The following is a 24,084-nucleotide window of genomic DNA, read 5'->3' as shown; positions in this document are numbered from 1 at the left end:
CTTTTTGGAACCCTGATAGCTGGATAAATTTGGCAGGCTAAGCCTGATCCACATATACACATGCCCCTTTAAAAATAATTACTTTCTTATTCCTTTTGTAATTCATTCTGAATGACTCCTCAAGTTCCCAACTGGGGCAGCCCAATGCTCCATCACTCCTGTATTCCATCTTCCTGACCCTGACAACACGATTCGGTCCTGACCCGTGGCCCTCACTTGTATGCTTGCCCTCTGTCAACACCCATACATTCTATCCAGCGTTCTTCTAAAAAGTTGCCTGAGTTTCAGCAATATATCTTTTCACATACCCATACGATATCCCTGCCTTCAACTTCCAGCTTTTTCAAATGAAAATGCTGTTACCTTTAAGATCTTTTTGTTGTTGCTACAGTCTCAGTTTTCCGTGGCTCAATGTCACCTCCTAGAGACTTTCTACTCCACTTTGAATCCATTTTATTATCTAATTAACTTTATAACATTGCCACACTGACCACATGATTTTTCTGCACAGTTCTGTAGCTGTGTTTTAACTAGAACAAAATCTAAGGGTTCTATGTCATCCCTCCTATATCTTATCTATACCTGAACATTTATTAGTTTAATCTCACACTGGCAGAATTCCTCCTTGTCTTGATTTTAACTTAGCCCTTAATTTTATTATATTTTTGTTTTAGGTTTACATTAAAACAGGACTTTGGTGAGCATGTGATGTCAAGACACCTTCTTTCTACCCGGAAGACAATGACATTATGTGACACTGAGGAGAAGAGTGTATTTCAAGACCAGCAGACAAAATGAAAGCTTGTTCCCTATGTGTGGTGTATAGATTTACAGAGCAAGGGGAGTGGGGACAGGGTGGGGGGGGTTGTGGGAGAAGGGCAGGTGCGATGTTTAAAATCATAGACCAGCGGAGAGATGTACTCCAACTGGCTTGGGTTTAACACTGTGCCTCTGGGCATCACTTTATTTGTCCCTAGATGAGTCTAACTCCCTCCCTTCCCTACCTCCTCCCCACTCTAGCTGAGGACCACTGCTCTAGTCTGAACTTGTATGAGGGGCTCTTTAGAAGACACAGGTTCTTACGTGGCAATATGGCACCTTTGATTAAATGCGAATAACACAGATGTGAATACAAAAACTTATAATGATAATATTGTTACTGCTTTTGATTGAGAGACCTATCAACTTTGAAAAGTAGATATAAAAAGTTTTTTAAAAAGTATTTAAATTTTATCTTATTAATATTTAAAATTGGGGATAAGGGAAGAAATTGTGATCTACTTGCTATCTTCCACTAATTACTTCTATGATGGATGAGATATGGTCTTCACTGAATTAAACCTTTCAAGAACTCTACTATTCCACATCTCCCCAAAGTAGTTCATTTCCAAAATCTCGCTGGGTAGCCACATAACTAAACTAACTGAATTGTAAAAAGCTATCTACTGTTTTCTTTTTCCTAACATCCAGCTACCAGTAAACCTTCTAACATATTATTATCCAAATGAACTCACTGATCTTGTTTTAAGGTGAAAGGAAAGAGGGCAAGGGAAACAGATGTTTCAATTTTATAGTCCCAATATGTCTAGATTTTTAAGGCAACTTCAAACTTATGTAGTAGCAAAGTCCAATTACTATGATTTCACTACAGGTCCCAATTTGGGATTCAGCGGTCCTGTTTGGACAGATTCTACTTCCTCCCTTTTCTCATTTCTTTCAGAGTAGTAAGAAAATGACCCCAACTGTTAGGATCTCCAAATATAAAAGCCCAGTTTAAACACCATGGATAAATGTGATCGACAAACTAAAAGAGGTGGCAGTGATGGGACAGTGCATGTAACATGCCTGGTGTGGATATGTGGCAATGGGACAGGAGCACTTAATTTTGGAGGAAGTGCCCTCATGTACGGAACTCGACTCTGTGCACTGCTGAGGTAGCAGGGCTTAGATCACACGCTCACAAGTCTTGATTGTCCAAAAAAGCCTCTGTTCCCATCTCTAACGTGGAGCTGGAATGGTTAGTATAATTCAATTTTTTCACTGCAATCCACAATCTGATTGATTGGCAGGTCACACTGGCACTCCTACCTGAGGTATTTTAGCGCTAATGATTGGTTCCTGTAAGACTATTCTATAACAGAACACAGGAAGAGCAGTTCAAAAAACACAGCTGTGGAAGGAAAACAATCATACAAAAAGCCCGCTAAGGGGCCACCAGCCTTTTCTTTCCTTCGGATGCAAGCATGCTTTTCACAGGATGAGAATTAGGAGCAGTTTGTTATCCCAGTTAAAAAGTGAATTAGGGTGAACTATGCCTTTTCTACTGGCCAAAAAGGAGGGGTGGGCAGACATGTCGTCTATCTGCTACACTCCTGAGTCTTACCACGGGGCTCTCTACAAACCACGGCACGACTGCTAGAGCAGTTCTCCAGAGAGGAGTGTGCCATGAAAGAAACAGAAAGGAAGAAGACGGCTAGCAGGAATTACGGCTAAGAACAGAAAAGGGAGAGAGATTAAAAAAACACTCCACAATTAACAGCCTAAATTAATATAACTTAAACAAAACCAGCAACTTTTTTCCCTCCTGTCACCTCTTCAAGCTCTGGTTCAGTGCCCTTTTTATACTAGATAAACCCTCCTCTCTTTCTATTTCTAATCTGATTTCTGAAGAAACAAGAACTAAACGTATACTGTTAGATTTCCACAGATTGGAAAATGTACAGAGAGAAGAGAACACACTCAAGGTAAAACATTAGGGTCTTTTTTCCTGTTTGTGTGTTTTTTAAGAAGCATCCTTTGTTCCCTCACATATGGACTAGGGAATATAAAGTTTTAAAAGCTATAGCTAACACTAGGCCTCACTCAGCAGTTACCTCATAATGTATTCCTGTTTTTCATCAGTGGGTTCGGGGGTTTGGATGTTATTTCAGCACTAGTGACCAACTTTTTCCTCCAAGTAACTGCTTTAGGATAGGAACTAAGAAATGATCATGACATTACTATTAATTTTTCATCAACAGGGGGCCACTGGTCAAAAAAATATTTCAGCAAGGTCACTGAATTACTTCTGTTTAGCTTGAGAAGGTGATCTGTTTAGTAGACAAGAGTATTTTCTCAACAAGTATAGAAAAATCATCTCTCTTAATAAAATCATATATGTGAACTAAGGCTATGAGAGAACTATAAACAAATATTTGGTTGGCTGACTTAGCAAGGTAAAAGTAGGCAAATCTTAATCAAGTGGAAGTAGGCCATACTTAAAAAAATCCCCAAATAAGGAAGATATTAGAGGAAAAAAAACTTAAGAAATAATTAAGTGGAAAAGCGTGCTCTAATAGACCAGATTTCAAGAGAACAACTTAAATAACATAAAGATGAGTTTCATGAGAATATGGATACTAATGTATATGGCAGAATGTACATGCTAAGATCATATGCAAATATGTATATTTAGAAAAGTGTAATTTGGTGTCAAAGTAGGATATATATCCCTAACCCTCAAGTTTCATTGTAAACACAGGAAAAAGATATCTGTCATTACTTCTTGAAAACCATCTGAGGAAAGACGTGGAATTTAATTAAAGTACTAAGAGAAGTAACGAAATATGGACTAGTTGTATAGCTTGGCTATACAAATAATTTACGTAATCTGGGTAAGTGACAATCTCTCTAAGAAACATGCCCACAAAGTAAGAGAGTTGGACCAAATCATGGCTTAAGGTTTCTTTAAGCATCTGTTAAATTAAAGCATACCCTGAAGGTCTCCTCTAAATAGGATAGGTGTGTACAGTCACTACAGCACCTCAGAGGATTGTTCTATCCTGTCTCTACTTCCTGCAACACAAGGAGCCTCTAAGTGCATTCCGAAAGTTTATTAACATTTTTGGATTGCCAGAGAATCGCTGACTGGAAATAGTTCACTAAAAAGGTACCCTTATTCATTTTGGGAGCTAAGGGTGGAGAAGGCATTTCTAGACAATTCTAACCTATGCCCAAAGAATAATTTCATGCTGACAGGTTTTTCTTATGAAATTGTTTCTTAATGATTTGAGTGGTTAGACCAAGCTTGCATTCAGAAAAAGATCATTTGGAGATGTCCTGATAAAAGACTTCAAAATTCAAAAATGTTGTCAGATCACTTTGTCCATATTGTAAAGAAATGTGACAAACCAATCACAGAACTTTCGCTATAGCTAGAGAGTTTAAATAATGGATAATAATAATGATGTTAACATGGCTAGTAGAATCAACAGATCTTGTATGATAGTCAAATGTTTGTAAGAAGAGTCTAGGTTGCTAATTATGCCACTCATTTCCCTCTAGATGGCTCTTAAGAAAAGAGACCCTCTGGTTGTGGACTTTTTGATAAAGAAAGGCCTTAAGCACTGAATATTTGGTTTCCTCTCATTATCACCTACTCTTCACTGGCATCAGCTCCTTATTTACTTTCACAAGATAATGCTCTCTCAAAGTACATAAATTAGGAAAACACACAGTTCAGAAAGCTTATTGCCATCTATGTAAATCAAAGCTCTAATGATCTAAAGAGGGATGTGAAATGAGAAGGAAAAGCAGAAAAGGGACAGAGTTGCTTTAAAGCTAAGCTAGTCCTGTTATTTATGTATGCACACAATATGACAGTAATAAAAGACTTTAAACCTGCTGATCATCTCGCAAATATATTAGTGATACACAGAACATCTGTGGGCAGAGGGAAGGGAAAAGAATATGTCCAGTAGACTGACTCTAGCAATGATCAGGAAACCCAAAGGCTTAGTTTTTGCACCCAGGGGCAAGCGCAGTGGCAGAGAAGCATGCTTGCATTCTTAAATATATAAATATATATATATATCCACAAGGAAAAAGAAAATAAAAATTAAATAAATTATATTTTAAAAAAATCAAACCAAACCAAAGAAACAGAAAAAAAAAGGCTGGCTTGTCAGGGGATGGGGTCAAGAAGGCCCCGGTGTGTGTACTTACATAGAGGTCAGCACCGTAAAATCCGTCCTGGTAAACCACACTGCAGAAAATCCACACAAAACAAAAACAAAAAACAAAAGAACAGAAACACATTCCGGTTATTGAGGACGGCAGCATGCACATGCGCTCTACACAGGCAGGTGATGTATGAACACATAACCTGGGTTTGGGGCCACGGCAAGTCATGAGAACGTGAGGTGCACGCGCGTCACACAGCTCCAGGACATGCAAAGTGGGGGAGGGATGCCAAACCGGAGGCAACGCCCTATATATCTGGTCATTAAAGTAAGATCAAAACAGTAACGAGTATTCCCAGAGGGCCTAACACAGCTATCAAAAATCTGCTGGATTGGAAACATCAACTTTTCATACTTGAAGTATTTTTTTTAAAGCTTGCTCTAGGAGGAAGTTCTTCTTTAAAAAGGTTCAAAAGGGGTGTGTGTGTGTGGGAGGGGGGCATGTAGAGATGGGTTTAACATGAAAATAATGAACCCAAAGAATTCCATTAGGGCAGGACCTGTACGCAAAGTACGTTTCAAAATTATGTTTAGTATTTTGTTTTCAGTTTCGTAACAATATGTAAATTTTTTTCTGATATCCATACATCACCTGCTTTTTACCCTGCACATTAGACATGCGATAAGATTTGGCTGATCACACAAGCATGCAAAGTATTATTATTCAGCATTTTAAGAACCAATGCAACACCTCAGAAAAACAAGTCAATCAATTCTGACCAAAGTAAACAGAGAAATGTAATTAAAAAAAAAAAACACAACCAAAAATACCCACAATGCATTGCTTTCACAAGCAGAGATCATGAGCTAAAGGTTAAGGTGATTGGTCCAAGGTCCAAGAATTGAAAGGTGCAGTGGGGATCCCAGATAGTAACAATATAATCCAGAGTGGGAAGGAGTAACTGGAAGATTTTAAGGGTTCTTTTTTGACCATAAGAATATTCATGGAATTCTGAAAAACACAATGGATGACTGACGTTCTGGGCATGACCTGTTTTATTTAAAAGAATAAAACTGAGAAGGTAGCTGATTAAGAACAGAAGTGTTTATTTTTGTGTTTAGAAAACAATTTCTATCAAAAAAAATACATGACTCTCTCTTTTTTCTAATTCTGAGCAACACTAAACTATTATAATTAAAATATAGATTTCAAACCTTCTGAGGTATTTTGTGCATATAATTTCCTCAAAACATCACTTTGGGACCAAAAGATATGAACAGCAGTAGAGACAAAAGATAAGACTTTCTTCTTCATATTTGTTAAATCAAAATTTGGCTATTTTAAATTAGAAGATCTGTTTATTTATTCAACTAAACAAGCTGGGAATTTTCACTACTACCTTCTCTGTTACAATAAATAAGCTAGCAAGTGAGGTCGTCAAATCACATTTTTAACTTGGATATGAAATAACTTATTTCTTATAGGTAGCCGGAAAGTTTCTGAATTCTACTTCCAATGACATTTTGCTGTGTTTACAGGATAGTATGGTCACGCTTTGCAATGCCCCAAATATGATGTGCCTTTGTATTATACAACAAATTAAATTCATTTGTGATGTTCATTTAGCTAAGTTCTACCCATTTTTATACTTTCCAATTGCAGGTAAAGTCTGATATTAGAAAGTAATCTGCCTCTCAACTGCATTTTAGTAAAAAAGAGACTTGTTCATAATGAGAGGGCTGATAAACTGCAAAGCACTGATGCCAAGTGGTGATTAATTAACTTTCAACTATTTCAGTAAGGGGATATAGGCAAAGATTTAAAAATATTTCTTCTATAAAGAAGAGTGGTGGCATTAAAAACATGAATAAATTTTATGCTAAGCTGCATCACTCACTGGGAATATTCACCTAAATTCTACAAGAATTCCAATATTCCCTGTATCAAATGCCACAAGGAGGCTGGAACACAATGATTAACGATGAAATTAATTCACTAAGCTGAAAAGCAACTTTAGGCCATTCTCCATAAAATACTGGACTTATTCCTTGCCATCTTCCATGTAAACAGGCGGTTTAGTTAATAAAAAAGAAAACATGGGAAATTAGCGTTCAATGTAATGCACAGAAATTGATGTGATTAGACATAAAGATAAAATATCTTTGAGCAAATATATACCTGAAACAGACTTGGTAGAGAATGGGTTCTCAAGTTTGGCCAATCTACTGAAATGACCTACATTGAATAGGAACGAATTCAACCACTGTATAAAGTAACTCAGGAATATTACAGAATAAAGTCCCATGTTTCTGGTGAGCAGTATCTCTTTACAAACATGACAGTAAATTCTCTTGGATTGAAATGGAAGACGCTTCATGAACAATTTTCCTAGTGTGTAGAACTTCCAAAAGGTTTGTTTTTATGTTTTACTTGAATATTTCTTGATAAAACAATACTGAATCTTTATTCACGTCTTTAAAGAGATGTCAGAGGTTGAAGGTCAAAGGTCAAGTTGAGAGAAAAAAGGATAAAATTAAAAGTAAGTAATGGCAGAAGATGGAGATGATGGAATGTATGGGATTTAAACACCTATAAACTGCAAACAAAAGTTTATTTCTAAAGCAGTTCCCTTCCAGTGGCTTTTGGAGCCTGCCCATTTCAACATGCATACTTGTCTTGTCTAATAAAAATGCTTTAATTCTGTGCAATGGAGGACTCCTAATGGCATGTCCATTTGGTCTATGAATGAATGTTAAATTAGCACACCTCAAAGCCAATTTTGCTGTCAGAAAAGGACCTACAAAAGAGGCTCTTTCTCTTTACATTTTAACTAAGTAGAAATGAATAGGCTCCTCTGTCACTATATTTATTCCTCAGTAAGAATATGGGAAATAACCTGTCATAGGCAGAGAAAAGATGAAGAACACAAATGTCACATCTTTGAAGAAAGAAAGTCCTTGATACTACTAACTTATAAAAGTCCACTCTTTATAAAAATATACATTTTTAGGCTGACAGTGAGAAACAACTAAAAACAAAACCTGCCATCTTCACTCCTTCTCCCTTATTCAATAACAAAGGATTTATTTGTTGCTATGGAATCATTCCACTGCATGAGACACCCTCCATACAAAAATCAAAGGGTGAAGGATGCTCAGCTACATTAGCTATTTTACCATCACTCAGAAGCCAACTGTAGTTTAATTCTTCCTACTTCTCCCTTTCTCCCTTGATTCAATTGGACTTGGTTCATCTTTGAATTAAACTCTTTTAATCCGTTTCCTACAAAGAAAGCAAATCCATTGTGGGTAACTAGCTCTGCTGCTCACCACCCAGGCAGTGAAACCAAAAAGGAAGGCACATGTGATAGCCTCAGCCCCAACACAGGGTGGTGATAGGGGTGAACACAGCAGATGCAGTCTTGTACTACAATCTTGAGCTCCTATTTTGGTTCTCTGCAGTAGTGTTAATCCATATTCGTGCGATGCTGAGTGAACTCCATGCCAACACACTGCTAGTAAACACAAGACGGTCTGGCTACTGTCTTAAGCCACTACCACGAGGGCTTAAGGTGGCCAAAATGAAGATTTATCTAATGAATTGATATTTTGTTACATTCTGATGATGGTATATTTTGGTTCTTGCCATCTAATCCATTAATTTGCAAATATTCATAGAACCTCTACTATGTGGCACGGCAACGTCCCAGAAGTTATGAGGGCCATGGTATTCCTTTTTTGTCCTACTGCTTATTTTGGAATCGAATGCTTACCCTGGATAGGCGGGAATGGCTGTTGGAGGTACCGCTCGGACTGCACCGTATACTGTCCGCCCTCTGCCTCTCAGATGGGCTCCTCTGAAAGCAGCCGCCGTGGTGGCTGCAGTTGGGTAAGGGAAGCCAGGAACTAAAGGGAGACCCAAAATATGACAGAAATGTCAACTTGCACTCAACAGCAGGTGTATAACCACAACTCCCTTTGAACCAATAACAGGAAAGATTAAAAGATATGCACAACTTTTCTGAAAAAGAAATGGAAAGAGAGACCCAATATGCAAAAGCTAATGATTCCACGCCTCACTCATCACAAGTCTTGAGTGAGTTTTCTCTGCTCCTTCCCAATTTTGGCATTACAGTGCAAGCTGGTGAGAAACAGGTCAAGAAGCTCTGAGAACTACTGCCATAATAAGAGATCAGACTTTTAATTTCTGTGGGCAGTTTAAATTGACTGATATAAACTCCTTAACTGGCCAATTATTAATCTTGTTTCCAAACATTATTATGTACATATAATAATTATTCCTCATAAGAACAGTCTTTTGTGTTTTTACATGGTGCCAAACTCCTAGGCACACAATTGTCTTTAGACATTTCATTAGTCAACTTTACTCCTTTATCTAAAATATTTTAATCCAGAAACGTAAGGCAAGAGGGGAACTGCCTCTCCGCTGTAGCCTTGTAGGCTTTAAAGAGGCAGACATTTTCTAAGGGTCTATTTTAAGTGCGCTAGCCTCTGCAAAGCACACAGAGACACTGATTCCACATCCACTGAACTCTGTTTAATTATACCTCTTGCTGGAACAAAATGGCTCAGGTCAAAATGACTTTAGAATGTCCGCAGAGCTGAGAATAATCAGTAACACTGGAGGTGCTTTTAAGTGGTACTCTACTACAGAGCCCAAGCTGACTTGCAGAAAACACGCATAATATATTCCACAAATACTTATTCTTTTGTTTTCTTTATTATCAAGTGCAGACTAAAGTGTTCTTTACATGCCCTCCCTCCCCTCTACCTTTTCCAACTATTTATGCTTTGTGGCAATCTTAGTATTTGGTCGGAAAGATTCTAGCACAGGCTAAGCAGAACAGAGCATTGTGATGGTATTCATCTCTCTCGAGAATGCCTCCTTTTCAGTTATGTATTATACTTCGGGAGAAAAAAAAGACCAGCACATCACTGTTTACTCACAACAGTCAAAATCCATGCTAGGCCAACATAGGCTACTTACTGATTAAAGGAATGTAAGTGTTAATACCCCCTCTTCCAGATAGGGGCACTGCCGCATCATTGCCTAGGGACACATCTGCTTGAAAGCTGGATGCTGATTGCATTTAAAAAAAATTAAAAAATGCAAAAAGATTACAAAGGAATAGCAAATTGAAAAACAACAGATGTTGTTACAGTTAAATAGCACAAATGGAAAAATTAAACACTACCTGCATATAACTCAGGGCCATACACAGCTCCAACTACTGGGCTTAATTTCCAACCTGAAATGAAAGAGAGGACAGTGAGCATTTAAGATGACATGAGGAATACAGGGAAAAGGAGGGATGTGCAAGTCGGCTTCAGACATCGCTGGGTTTATTTTTGCCTATTACCAACTTCTCTTTAGAATGCCAGTTGGGGGTTTATATGAGAAGGTGATGACATTTCCAGACCTGATTATCTTTAAGTAGGACTAGCACAGTGAAGGGATAATGAGGGGCTGGGGTAGGGGGTAAGGATAAAGGAGGGAGAGAAAAAAATTGGGAGGGAGGCAGGAAGATGAAGAGGAAATGAGAAAAGAAATATAAATAGATCCTGGGGTTTGGTATAGTATCTCTCATAGAACTGCCTAATGACCTATCCTTTGTTTAGAAAAAGGAAAAAAGGCAGAAAAATGTCATTCTATACCACACTGTGATGTGCTTTCTTATATGTCATCTTAACACTGTTTACTACTCTATCTGTTTTATAAAGGTATCCTCTGACTGAATTCAAATTTGACCTGGATCTTTGAAGTCCCTGTTCAATTATACCATGCTGATGGTATTCTGGGTAAACTGAGATCGCCTTTGACTGGGATTTACCGCTGGGATTTCACTGGAGCTAACCAAGTCAACAAGGAGAGATACGCAATAATAAAATTCATTGTACATTCCCAACTTCAGTGCACGTCTTCTGAGATTTTAATTTGTAATCAACATATTTAAATTAATCAGACATTTTAGCTAAAGGATATGAGACTGCTGTTATTAATTAAACACTTATAAATTTTAAGTATTTCCAAACATTAGGTTTGACGTCAATTTTATTTTTTTCATTCTCTTTTTTATACTTATATAAGAATTTATATTTGTAGGAATGGTAAATGCCAAAAAAAGAAAAATGTACTAGTGCCCACTGATAGCTAAAGAGTAGTAGAACTCTATATGAAAACTTTAATCAATAAATATTTATTGAATTTTATACATAAATAAGCAAACACGCCTATTATTCGTCTGCAAGACTGGCTCTTCGGTTTACTTCTTTTATATTATTTAGGGCTAACATCGTGCCACTGTCACTCTATAAATAAACGATTGGAAAGAAGAAAAGGCCAATTACCAGATTTAAATGGCTAAAAGCAAAGACATTATTCAAGAGAAAACCCATTCATTCTCAATCATTCCAATCCCCCACTCATTATTTTATGTGTTTACAGACATGCCTCTTCATTATTCTACACAAAGAATTTGGCAAAACCTGGGGTCAAATCCTACTGGAGTTGTAAGAGCACAAATGTTCTGCAATGTCAGATAAATCAAGTGATAAACTAAACTAAAAGGCTGAGAATTCACTGGAAGGCACTTAGCACACCCTTCTCAGAACCTTGAACACGGCAGCTGCAGGTTTCTCAACTCTGGCTCCATTAGGCTTGAATATTGACTTAGAATAATATTTTTAAATGGCCTTTTACTTTTCTTGTGTTATTTATGTATTTATTTTTTGTGAGGAGGACTAGCCCTGAGCTAACACCCGATGCCAATCCTCCTCTTTTTTGCTGAGGAAGACTGGCCCTGGGCTAACATCCGTGCCCATCTTCCTCTACTTTATATGGGACGCCGCCACAGCATGGCCTGACAAGCGGTGTGTAGGTGCATGTCTGCGATCTGAACCTGCGAATGCTGGACTGCTGAAGCGGAGCGCGAGTATTTAACCGCTGCACCACCAGGCCAGCCGCCTTTCACTTTTCTAATACAGGCACTATTACTTAATTAAGCAGGCACTCCCTTTAACTGCATATAACGGATGCACGTTATAATAATGGTATGATGTCAATAATACTTTGAATATATTTAGTTTTGTACAATTTACAATGTATTTTCACAGATGTTTATGTCATTTGACCTTCACAAAACCTGAAGAGAGAGATAAGACAGGTACCACATCTGGGCTTCATTTCCTAAATAATAAGCTAAAAGGGTTGGGTTTTGATGACATCTAAAGGACCTTCTGGTGCTAAAATTCTGTGACTGCTAATTTACAGATGAAAACAGAACCAGATAGGTTAGAAAATTGGCCCACTGTCACAGAGTAAAATAAAGAGTCAAATCTAGAAGTAGAATTTCTGTCTTCTGAATTCCAGTCAGCGGCTCTTTCTGCCACACCATTCTCCCTGGATCCAAAGGAAATTTGACATAGTTTGCCTCGCCTTCCTATTTTGTTTACATTGGGTTTCTATCAAAATTGCAGAAACTTCTGTTTTTATGATAGCAGTGAAAAGAAGAAACAAGAGGTAAAGAGGGAGGTGGTGGTACCACATGATATGCCACTGATAAAATGAGTAGGGACAACACCAGTTATGCTGCACTGCATCATCTGTTTGAAGAGAGGCTCAATGCACACACTGCAGACTCCGTGGGATATACTCAACACTAATATACTTCTGCTTGATTCACGACATTACCAGCACACACCGTCATACTCCAGCAGTGGGTTCAAACTTCTACAAAGCAATAAAGAGGGAGAAACCCCTCCTCCCATTCTAGATACATCTTATGCAGAACTCTAAAATATACAACAGAGAATGAGGAGTTGTTCAGACCAAAGTAGAGCTGGAGGCCTCAGGATCCAATCCATTTAGTTTCCTCTTTTCTCCCCCCAGATGCCCTGTAGAACAATCTGCAAAACTACTGTTGTACTGCAGATTAAAATTATATTCCACCTGATTTAGAGAACATGAGTCTAGATGAAATACGACAATTGATGTGAAAATTCACAGAAAATTTCCTTCTCAGTGAGAAACATCTATAAAACTCACTATATAACATGTAGTCACAGAACAGAAAATAGAAAATACACCCCCCCCCCCATGGCTGTTACCTCTAGAGCATACCATTAAAAGGAGAGCAAGGGGTCAAGAATTATTCCACTCATGCTCACATGAGTAGGAATCACTAGTAAAAGTGAGCGTTGGCGGGCATCCAGGGGTATTATGGACAAGCCTAATATATTACAAAGAACTAGAGCAGCTAAAAAAGAGGGTGCCCTAGTGGGACCTCACTTGGGTTAACGGGTAACCTCAAGTGACATGTTCACACTATGTATAACATGAAGTTTACTGAGACCATAAACCTTTAATAACTAAAAAACAGCTTCATTCTAAGAAAAAGGTAATTTGTAAAAATAAAATACTCTCCTAGGTAAAGAAAATGCTTCAGTGTAAAAGAAACAGTCTTAAGACTGAAATTGGGAGATTCTTTGATGTTTATGAAAAGTCCATATATTTACACAAGAATAAATGACATCCTTCTGAAGATGATTTGTAACCACTTACCATTTGCATATGGTGTGACCATCTTCTTATTGGTCATTACACGTGCCGTAGCATTATTCACCTAAAGATACAAAGTAGAAAGAAGGGGCAGGGAGGAAGTAGACCACATTAGGGAACATGGAGTTGCTCATCCAATAATATAGTACTCAGTTTAAAATGTAAATTTCAGAGAGCATTGATTTAAATAATTAATACACAATATTAATATACAGTATTTTAATTAAAGTGTTTATAAATGAGGCTAACAAGAGTAAATTGCAGTTTCTTGGTCTCCAAATGGAAAACTAGGGCTACTTTACCATCCAGTATTCCAAAGAAAAAATACATTTGCAAGTTTTTTTGGAGATCTCTTAAACAGAGAAGTCTCTGCATTAAGGAAAATATGGAAAAAAGTAAATTGGAAACAACTCTGTTTGCACATGAACTTTGAAGTTCATTAATAAAACAGAGGCTTGTCACGCTGGTGAGGAAGCAGATTTATAGGAAGAGAAGAAAATAAATCTATGGATTTCACCTGTTCTAATGTTCAGCATTTTGGATTTCACCTGTTCCAATGTTCAGCATTTTTGATATGTTTGTATAGATTTTATGGTTTGAGGTTAGTGAACAAATATAAGAACTTAGATTCCCATGTTGAGAGTCTTCAGGACCATTCTGAATTTTCTAAGACTACGTGTTCTATCCATTTAAGAATGAAGTTTTCAGAAGAATTTTAAATTAGGCTCTTAATTGAAAAAAGAAAGCTTGTGTTTCTTTTGTTTTATGGTACTCTCCACCCTCATTACAGAACTGCATAATTGAACGCATTCTCAATGCTAGGGTAAGCAGGTGTTACAAAGATGGTGCTGATGGAGAAAAGGTGAATGGAGCTTGGAAGCCAGGACACTGCAGCCCAGCATCAGAACCAGCCTCAAAGCTCTTGCAAGGAGGGTAAAGCCCTACCACAGAACTTGATTATATACTGTGCTGTCAGGTCATAAAAAAGGCCAGTTTTTAAAAGAATTATAAAACATATGAAATATAAATATGTCCTATTTCGCCTTTGGGGATTTACATTATGTTAAATTTGCACAGTGATAAATTTGTGTTATGAAAAGACCAATTTTGGGTAGAATTGGAATTAAAAAATGTCTTAATATGTCTTGTAGGATTTGTACAGAGATAATCTTCCCATGTGAGGAAATGAGCTTGAAACTACATTTACTCTAGTTTGACCCACCAAATAATATCAACATTTCACATTTAAAAAGAAAGAATGGGATACAACAATGATGAGACTGAGAGCATGCAGTTAAAAAACACACACACACGAATAAAAGAAAGAAAAAAACAATCACTTTTGGAAAGGGAGAAAGTGAGGAGCGAGGCTCTCACAGAGGAGGATTAGAATGGGGCAGGAGCTTACAGAAGCTGCTAGAGCAGAATGCACCCAAGCACTTAAAGGGAAATGGCCAGAACCAACCAGAAACCACCCATCAGCAAGAGATCAACAGCTGCATGTAACAGAGAGAAGGGGGAGGGGGGGAGCAAGAGGGGAAAGGAGAGGAAAAGGACTGGGTGGAGAACAAAAAGGCGGGGCAAAGAGAAGAGGACGTCAGGACAGGTGTTACGGGCAGGAAGGAGAGCTGTCAAGGGCAAAGAAGGAACAGTCATAGCTACAAACAGACTGGGAAAGAGGAAAGTAGGAGAGGCGGTAGGGGCAGGAAGTGCATTATTAAAACCAGCCAAACTGGAGTTCAGTAACTCTGAGTAAGATGTGCAAGGGGGAAAATCACCATGACGTCAGTAATCAAACAGCTCAGACTGCTACAAAACAATATGTACATCCCAAGTCCAGGCGGCATTACTCAACAGCATTGAAAATAAAAGGAGGAAAGGAAAAGGAAGAGGAACAACAAGTCAAATCACATTTTGTAGTGTTAATGTGAGATGGCAGATGGACTTTTTCTTTCTTATTTAATTGTCTTGTAATTACATTTTAAAAAGCTTCTTCTCTAGTGCTTTTGTTTCACTTACCGCCAACGGGCACCATCGCCAGCATTGTGTATAGTTACCATGGAAAGAGTGAGTCAAGTGAAGGGCCCTAAATGCTAAACCATTGGAAAGGGAGGGGGAAAAAAAGCAAAATATGCAGACATCTTACTCAAAATGGCGGCTTGTATATTTCATACTTATAAAAACTGGGAAAGGGGAAAGGAGCCAGTTAACCTTCACTGCGTTATTAAAAAGGGCTGGTGAACGCCAGATGGCACATTTGCCAGGCAGCCATCAAACCCTCTGTTTGAGGATTTTCTCCATTAACTGTTGAAATTCTTGATATTAAATATATTTAAAGACTACATGAGTTTCGGATTCTTTCCTCCCTCCCCACAACCTCTACAATCTTCTTTTCCTTGCTTATCACACGCACATGGAGGCGAACTGGCCTCTCAAGAGAGAGAGGGTATTGGCTGGCCCCTTGATTCATTACAGGACACAATGTTATAAACTGGATAGTTTTTAGACATTTTTTAAGTTAGTTTTATTTTGGCCTGATCACAAGAATTCGGAGTCTCGCAAACTGAAGCAAAGGAAAAAAATCAAAAGAGCAGAAGGATGAACATTTTGGAGGAAAAAGTAAATGAAAAACAAATACACATACATACACAGAAGTAAATCAAAATTATAACCCCCAAACAACCAAAACATGGGGGGGGAGGAGGACAGAAGTGTTACTTTTATATATTTTAGTGCAAGAAGGTGAAGGACACAGGGACACAAACACACACACACACACACAAACAAGACAGGGTTCCAAATGTGAAATAAGTGAGGCAATACACAAAAAGAGAAATAAAAATATAAACCAGAAATTGAATTATTGAAGACATGCACCTCGATTTTACGGCCCTCTACCACGGTGCCGTGTAATTTCTCCCTGGCCCTGTCTGCATCAGCACTATTCTCGAAAGTTACGAACCCGAATCCCTGCATGCAGCGGGAGAAGGGGGGAAAACATGCACAACGTTATATTGAAATACTGATCTCTTGGTAAATAGAGAAAAAATATCACAGTATGAAACTGACATCAGCAACAACTCAGCAATACTCTCCCAAAGTCACATTTTTGGTCCATGCATATTTTGTAAAGGGAAATTAAATCCAATAAAAGAATAAAGAACTGTAGTAGTAGTAGTAATTATAATAGTAATAATAATAATAATAATAATAATGTAATTAATAACAATAATAAAACATAAAGCTTGTGAGGCCAGACCAAAATTAAGGTATAGAGTTACTCGGGTCAAACTATTCAACCAGGAATCTGAACTTTTTTTTATATCCTACCTTTCTCTCTCAGTTCATGCTGTTAATACACGTCCCTTTATACAATACTAAAAAGTACTTAATTAAATCTATTATTCTCCAGTAACTTCTACATGAAACCTTATCTTTAGGTGCAGTCATTGTATAAAGAAATTTTTTAGGAGGTCTAATCAGTTTAGCTCCACTCTGGCTGTTGCTTGATCACTAACTCCTTTTGGAACAGGATACTTTCAGATACAGTCTTGATGTATAATTCCGCAGGTACTGGGTATGGAAGAGGAGAGTACTCATGTTCGTCTAAGCAAATGAAAAGATCACTAAGCAGTGGTCAGTCAATTGCGACTTTTTTTCAATGCCAATTTTAAACGACCAGACTGGCACTTAAGAGTAAAAGTATGTTCAGCTGAATTTCAGAAAACTACGTTTCCAAATTTGCCTAAATTATACATCTGTTGAAGCCTACATCTGCTACTAAATGTATTAGTAATTTTCCATATAGAGAAAGAAGCAACAGTCAAAAGGCAATGGGAATGAGATCTGCATTAGTGACATCAGTTGCATACTATTCAACAGGAAAAGAATACCATAAAACAGCAATACAGTTGCTACTACGAGGTAGGATTAATTTGTGCATTGTAGATGCTGCAAAAAAACCGCAGAGCTTTAATTCACTAAGCAGACAAACCAGGAGACCAGGGAGTTAACCCACTTTACTCCTCTGTTCACATGATATCTGAAAAGACTGTCTGGGTCATAATCATACTACCAATTTCAACATCAGCAGGATTCAGTATATATTTATATGACTATTTCATAAAACATTATATTATGTTCATTCTAGGTGCTTTATCCTTATCTTTCCACTCTGCAACTATAAAACTTTCTCAAGCTATTTATATCTTAGAGTGCTAAATTCTTAGGATTTTCTGGGAAAGTCCTCATTTCTCAACAGCTTCACTGTCCCTCTCGCATTCTTTGAGTATTCCATTGTAGGATAACCTGGAATCTTTATTTTTACTGAAGCTCTGCTTTGCTGCTTAATACCATGGGTACTCCTATATCTACGAAACATGCTCCTAACTGAGCTGGTAAACTGTGCATTGCTCATTAAGATTTTACAAAACAGCTCCTTTGTTTTGAAGGATCTGATTACCTAGCACTCTAAATGATTATATAGTTGGGTGGTGATCCATGGAGGAGACCAATGGATTATCTCTACCTTCAATTTGGATATCACCACAAATACTCCAGATGCTATGTTGACAGTGCAATGCTAAGCTGACAGAAAATTTTAAATGTATGTTGCTTGGAATGTAACACTATGGGTAATTTTAGTCAGTACTTTCCTTAAAAACGTAAACGTGTTGAAAATATCAATGGGAACACATTTTCAGGAGTAAATTCTGATATCAGTATGTTATAGCCACTTTGACAATTCAAGGTATACAAGGGCAAGTTACTAATTAGTTACATCATTTATTATCTATACTAGCATCTGCTGAAGACAGGAAGCTAGTTTCTCCAATCCTGGAGAATCCTCCAACAGGAAAGGTAAACCTTTTAAGAAAGGTCACAGATAGTGTTGAGTTTTTATATCACATCTTAGAAGTATTATAAGCGTATTCCAACTGATTCTCACAGCCTCATACATCTTATGCCTTGGGTTAAATTAATAAATTATAAATTAGTAATCGGATAACATATTATGTGAAGACTAATACTTAGGTTCTTAATTTTAGTATTATGACTATCAATACCTACACACCCACATACATACATACTTGTTTAAATACAACCATGAGGTAGAAAGGACAAATCTGTTAATTTCATTTTGAAGGTAAAGAAACTGAGTCAAAGTGAGGTTAAGCACCCAAGCATCAACAAGGCCCAAAGCATCAATAAGGTCTTCTTCCTTCCGTGTAGCTTCTTCCTTCAGTTAATGGTGAGAAAATCAGAAATTAAGCTCTGAAATCTAAGTATTCTGTTTACTAAATTACATTAATCCTAAAATCGTTCTAATTTTCCTTTTCAACTCTAATTGCTAAATGTGTTCTATGATTCTCCTTTCTGGAATGTGTTGATAAGACATCTGTGACACGATAGCCGCATCCAGAAGAATGCAGGCTGGTATCACAAGCATTGACAATTTACAGTCAGCAAGTGACCAAGTTTAACATTCAAGTCTGCTTGTGTAAGGTTTTCTCAATAATGACTTTCATATTCTGGAACAAAATTTCACTTTCAAATGCTTTAAAATTGTTTTATAAAGAAAAGTGCTTATACTCCAAAGGAAATGCTAATCAAGATACCAAAGATATAAAAGTAAAGCAATCTTTACAGGCATCTTCACCTAGGGTAGCAGGAGTAAGAAGGCCTTGTTGATACTTTGAGACTTCCTGATATGAAATACAGAGGTAAGAGGTTCTTTCTCTCCTTTGAAGATAAACAGACCTTGTGGGCAGGCAGAATAACGGCCTCCCAGAGTTGTCCATGTCCTAATCCCCAGAACCTGTGAATATGTTACCTTACATGGCAAAAGGGATTTTGCAGATGTGATTAAATTAATGATCTTGCGATAGGGAGATTATCCAGGATTATCCAGGTGAACCAATGTAATCACAGAGTGCTTATAAGTGAAAGAGGGCAACGGGAGTGTCAGAATCGAGTGTAGCAGCCCGAGAACGACTGGACTGGCCATTGTTGGCTTTGAAGACGGAAGGGGGCTACAGGTCAAGGAAGGTGGGCCGCCTCCAGAGCTGGAAAAGGCAAGAAAGTGGATTATCTCTTAGAGCCACCTGAAGGAACGCAGCCCTCCGACACTTTGATTTTAGGCTAGTGAGACCCTCTTTGGACTTCTGACATCCAGAACCGTAAGATAATAAATGTGTGGTAGCAAGCCACCAAATTTGTAGGTAATTTGTTCAGAAACAGCAGGAAATTAATATATACCTCAGAATTAAAGTCTGTGATTAGGAAGGTGAGAAGCATAAGCAGCATTTTTAGAGTATTGTTCTTAAATACTTTTCTCGCATGAAAATTTAAACAGGTGATTTCCATCAGCGCATCTTCACGCTTGCTTATTGATCACATTTACAATTTGGTTTCAAGACTATTGACTCAAAGCTTGAAAAAAAATTTTAATTGTACTGTTTCTTCAATAAAATGTAGCATTTTTGAAAATGTGCCAGCAACTGAGCTAAGGATATTCACAGATTATCCAGGCTTAAAAAGTTACTAAGAGGAAAATATGCTTACATGAAATTATGTTTTAATGTTCCTTCATTCTTGGAAATCTAATTCACATTAAGTTTAGTCATTTGGATCTCTTGCTTTGAAAAAAAAATTTAATAGAATTATGTCTAAAACTAACACATTTTCCTTAGAAGAGCTTCGATGTGACCATACAATGTATCAAACAGGGAAACACCTACAAAGTCAAACTGAGATTTAATCTCAAACTCTTAACATGAGTAAATATTTCAGGTACGTAAGAAGATAAAAAACAGATAAACAAAAAGTAAACTTTTATTTTCAATTTTAAAAAATGATGTTGATGTTTGTCTACACTAGTGCTGACAGAAATATAACACAAGCCACATATGTAATTTAAAATTTTCTACTAGCCACATTAAAAAAGTAAAAACAGGTGAAATTCATTTCAATAATGTATTTTATTTAACCCAATATACACAACATATTATCATTTCAACATGGCATCAATAGAAAAACAGTATTAGTGAGATGTTTAACATTCCTTTTTTGTGCTAAGTCTTTGAAATTGGTGTGTATTTTATACTTAAAGCACATAATTGAGACCCGCCACATTTCAAGCGCTCCACGTGGCCACCATACTGGACAATGCAGGTCTATATGCTTTATACTCTTATACACGGTTCTCAGTTCCCCATGATCTTCTACATTAACTTACATACACCAGTGTTACATCAGTGATTTACCAGCTATCTTAGCTGTCTTTTGGAAATCGAGGAATGCTGTGTTCATCAGGTAAACACAGTTGTGGTCAAAACTTCTATCAAGTGTGACAAAAATTTTATCACCTGCCTTGACATCCATTTATCATCAAGGGTATACAGGAGCCGAATAACTGTCACCTTTTTAGTCTGGCCTCAGACTGCAATAAATAACAAGCAATAGGATAAGCATTGTAAAAATATTTTTTAATTTGTATAATCTTTGAATTTTTCCATCTCAGAAGAATGAGAAAGAAAATTTACCATGTAACTTTTAAGGGAGAAATCAAAAGCAGACGGTTCTCCTGGGTATGGCCAGAACACAGAAATTAAAAAATAAATAAAAGAAAAATAAAACTAAAACCCATAAAATGGTAACAAAAGAAAATAAACTAAGCCCTTTGGAAATACATGCACTGTTAATTCTGTTTTAAGTATAATGAAAAACATTTCACCTCAGCATTACCTATCAAAGTTTACTGAAAATCACAAAGTCCTTCTTAAGTGCAATTTCAAAGACAGTCTTTCGACCATATTTGAAAGACATAAATAATTTCCCCTTGCACGAAATCAAAAGCCAGGGAAATAGGCCAGAAATTACAGCACATTACTTGTGTCTGAAGAATGGGAATAAGAGGTTTTATCTTCCCTAACTCCAGCCTAAACTTAAGCCTAATCCAAACCCAGATCCTCCTCATTCCAGAAATCCACCTGAGAGAAGTAATGAGAACACATTAACTAAGAATTTGCTAGATAGACATCTCAGTAATTGTTGCTGTGCTCTATTCTGTAGCCCTTTAATGGACTTAATAATTGGCACTGTCTGAAGAGGTGAAGAGCTTTTACACATTCAGTGTTTCTAACACACGTCCCTTCAAGCAACAACTATACCAACAGTATGTTGACAAAACTTTATGGAAGATATAAATGTTAGAATCTGTGTATTTCTTTATTTAATAAGCTTGATAATTATCACAAACAAATTATAATGGGACTGAGTGATAGTGAACAGGATGGTGGAAAGTCTGAATTTCAATAATGGAGTAAACTTTTGAAAAGCAGCAAGTTCTCAATCACCAAAAGTATCTAGCAGAGAATGCCAGGTCCAGAGTACTGGGGATTGAACCAGGTGACCATCATTCTAGAGTTCTGTTTAAGATTCTACGTGATGGGGCCGGCCCCATGGCTTAGCGGTTAAGTGCGTGCGCTCCGCTACTGGTGGCCCAGGTTTGGATCCCGGGCGTGCACCGACGCACTGCTTCTCTGGCCATGCTGAGGCCGCGTCCCACATACAGCAAGTAGAAGGATGTGCAACTATCACATACAACTGTCTACTGGGGCTTTGGGGAAAAAAAAGGAGGAGGACTGGCAATAGATGTTAGCTCAGAGCCAGTCTTCCTCAGCAAAAAGAGGATGATTGGCATGGATGTTAGCTCAGGGCTGATCTTCCTCTCACACACACACAAAAAAGATTCTATATGAGAAAAAGACTGGAAGGAAAGGAGAATATTAGTGAATATTCTCTTTAATGAACTATGTATGCTCTTTTTTCCTTCTACTTCTCATTAAACATCATGTTTTCCTTTCATAATGGTTTTTAAAAGGGTGCTTTTTAAAAGTTGTTACTCAAAAAATCTATAAGGAGAGTGACAATATAACTTATTGTTCAAACTGGACACTTTGAGGGAGAAAGGAGACATTATTAATAATTATGCTAAGATAATAGGTATAAACTGGGCCTATCCTGGATAAACCAGAACATATGGCCACTCTACCTAGATATTATATTTCTATTGTTTGTATTAATACTTTGTCATGACTAGTGAAATCTGGATATAAATAAAGCTGTACATATCCATATAATACTTTTCTAGATTCGATTTGAATACATTCGTTAATTTTTTGACAGGGGTGCCATTTTTCATCATGTATCCTAATTGAACATTTTAAAAAAGATAGTACTCAGTTAATCACAGAAAATTAGATACAGCTGACTTTATGTTTTCACAAAGGAGAAGGGAGTAAAAAGATTTTTAAAAATCACATGAAATAATTTAAATATGTATGTATGCATGTAAATAATATATGTTCATTCTGTAATCTAGGTAAACTAAATCCAGAGTATAAACATCAAAGAAGAAAAAAGGAAAATAGTCAACAACAAAGAAACAGTTACTTCTGGGAGCACCAAAATTCTACTCTTCCGGCAAGCTGAAAGGGTAGACTATTGTCAGGCCAGAGCCTAAAAGTGTTCACTTATGTTTTTACGTGGGTATATCTTAAAACCCTGGGCTGACGTCTTGTTATAAAAAATAAGACATGGTAAAGAGTTGTCTGTTGTTTTGGAGCTATTTGGTTAAATACTGTTTTATACGTAAGAAGTATTTTGTGACTAGTTTTTCCATTACTGCTTCAAAAAAAAAATTCAATAAAGCTAATTTCTGTACAGAAAACCACTCTGTTAAAAGACTGAGCAACTCTTAACTAAACAATAGGACCACATACTTCTCCTTTTCTCTGGTTCCTTTCAAGACATGTTGTAATTTTATAGTCAATCTCAAACATAAAAGAAATGAGAAATTAAACTTAATTTACAAAAAGACAAGTTCTCATTAATTTATCTCAGGTGGATCCCAGAAGCAGCATCTAGGTTTTGACTCCAAAATAAATTTCTATTAACAAGCCTCAGAACAGTTCCAGGGGAACCATTCCAGCAAGGAACTTTAGGTAACAGTTAAGAAGGGCAAAAGATGAAGGCAGATTTTGTATCAGTCCTTGAAGGCAGACCCAGGGCAATTCCGAATTCTGTGCTTTGTTTTAAAAACATTTATCAATTAGTACATAGTGTCCACCCTTTGGCAGCCCAAAGAAAAAGGGGCAGTGAGGACACAGCATGAAGCTGAGAGAAACGGCATGTGCTTTTAGATTCCCCAAAGAGAAAAGGAAGCTTGTGTCATTTTAAAATGAAAATTACAGGGGAGAAGCAATTGAATCGGGTAAATTAAAAAATTTTTGGTAGTAGCAAATCCTTGAAGTCAATGAAAGAAGCCCTCAGAAAGATCAATTTCCTTTGCTTCACAAGAATTCAATCAAATTATTTTCTTGGTAAGGAGCAAGTCCTCAACACCTGATGAAATTATACTGGGCTTCCAGTTGTTAGAGTCCAGTTAAGAATATTTTAAAGTGCATACACTTAAAACCAAAAACATTTAAATTACTACTTTAGATAAACTGTGGTCAATAATCTTCACATATTTATTTTACATTCACGTGCTTCTCATATCTA

The 24,084-nt window shown here is 37.1% G+C and overlaps 1 protein-coding gene across 12 annotated transcripts in view; it reads right to left on the bottom strand.

The window, feature by feature from the left end:
* The window catches only part of RBFOX2 (RNA binding fox-1 homolog 2), a 268,119-nt gene that overhangs the window by 11,888 nt on the left and 232,147 nt on the right, over positions 1 to 24,084 (bottom strand). For 4 of the 12 annotated variants that reach the window (XM_087448966.1, XM_014780777.2, XM_087448973.1 and 1 more), the window contains 6 exons: positions 16,396 to 16,488; positions 13,522 to 13,582; positions 10,157 to 10,210; positions 9,949 to 10,041; positions 8,714 to 8,858; positions 4,984 to 5,023 (listed from right to left, as the gene is read on the bottom strand). In XM_087448966.1, the coding sequence (XP_087305092.1) occupies positions 4,984 to 5,023; positions 8,714 to 8,858; positions 9,949 to 10,041; positions 10,157 to 10,210; positions 13,522 to 13,582; positions 16,396 to 16,488 (486 nt within the window). The remainder of the gene's footprint in view (positions 1 to 4,983; positions 5,024 to 8,713; positions 8,859 to 9,948; positions 10,042 to 10,156; positions 10,211 to 13,521; positions 13,583 to 16,395; positions 16,489 to 24,084) is intronic. The other 8 variants (XM_087448967.1, XM_014780784.2, XM_087448969.1 and 5 more) reach the window with 5 other exon arrangements.

Source organism: Ceratotherium simum, chromosome 25 (genome assembly GCF_057802395.1).
Source record: "Ceratotherium simum simum isolate JZ-2026a chromosome 25, ASM5780239v1, whole genome shotgun sequence".
Classification (NCBI taxonomy): Eukaryota; Metazoa; Chordata; class Mammalia; order Perissodactyla; family Rhinocerotidae; genus Ceratotherium; species Ceratotherium simum.
The sequence above is the reverse complement of the archived record's forward strand: the minus strand, read 5'-3'. Positions and strand labels throughout refer to the sequence as shown.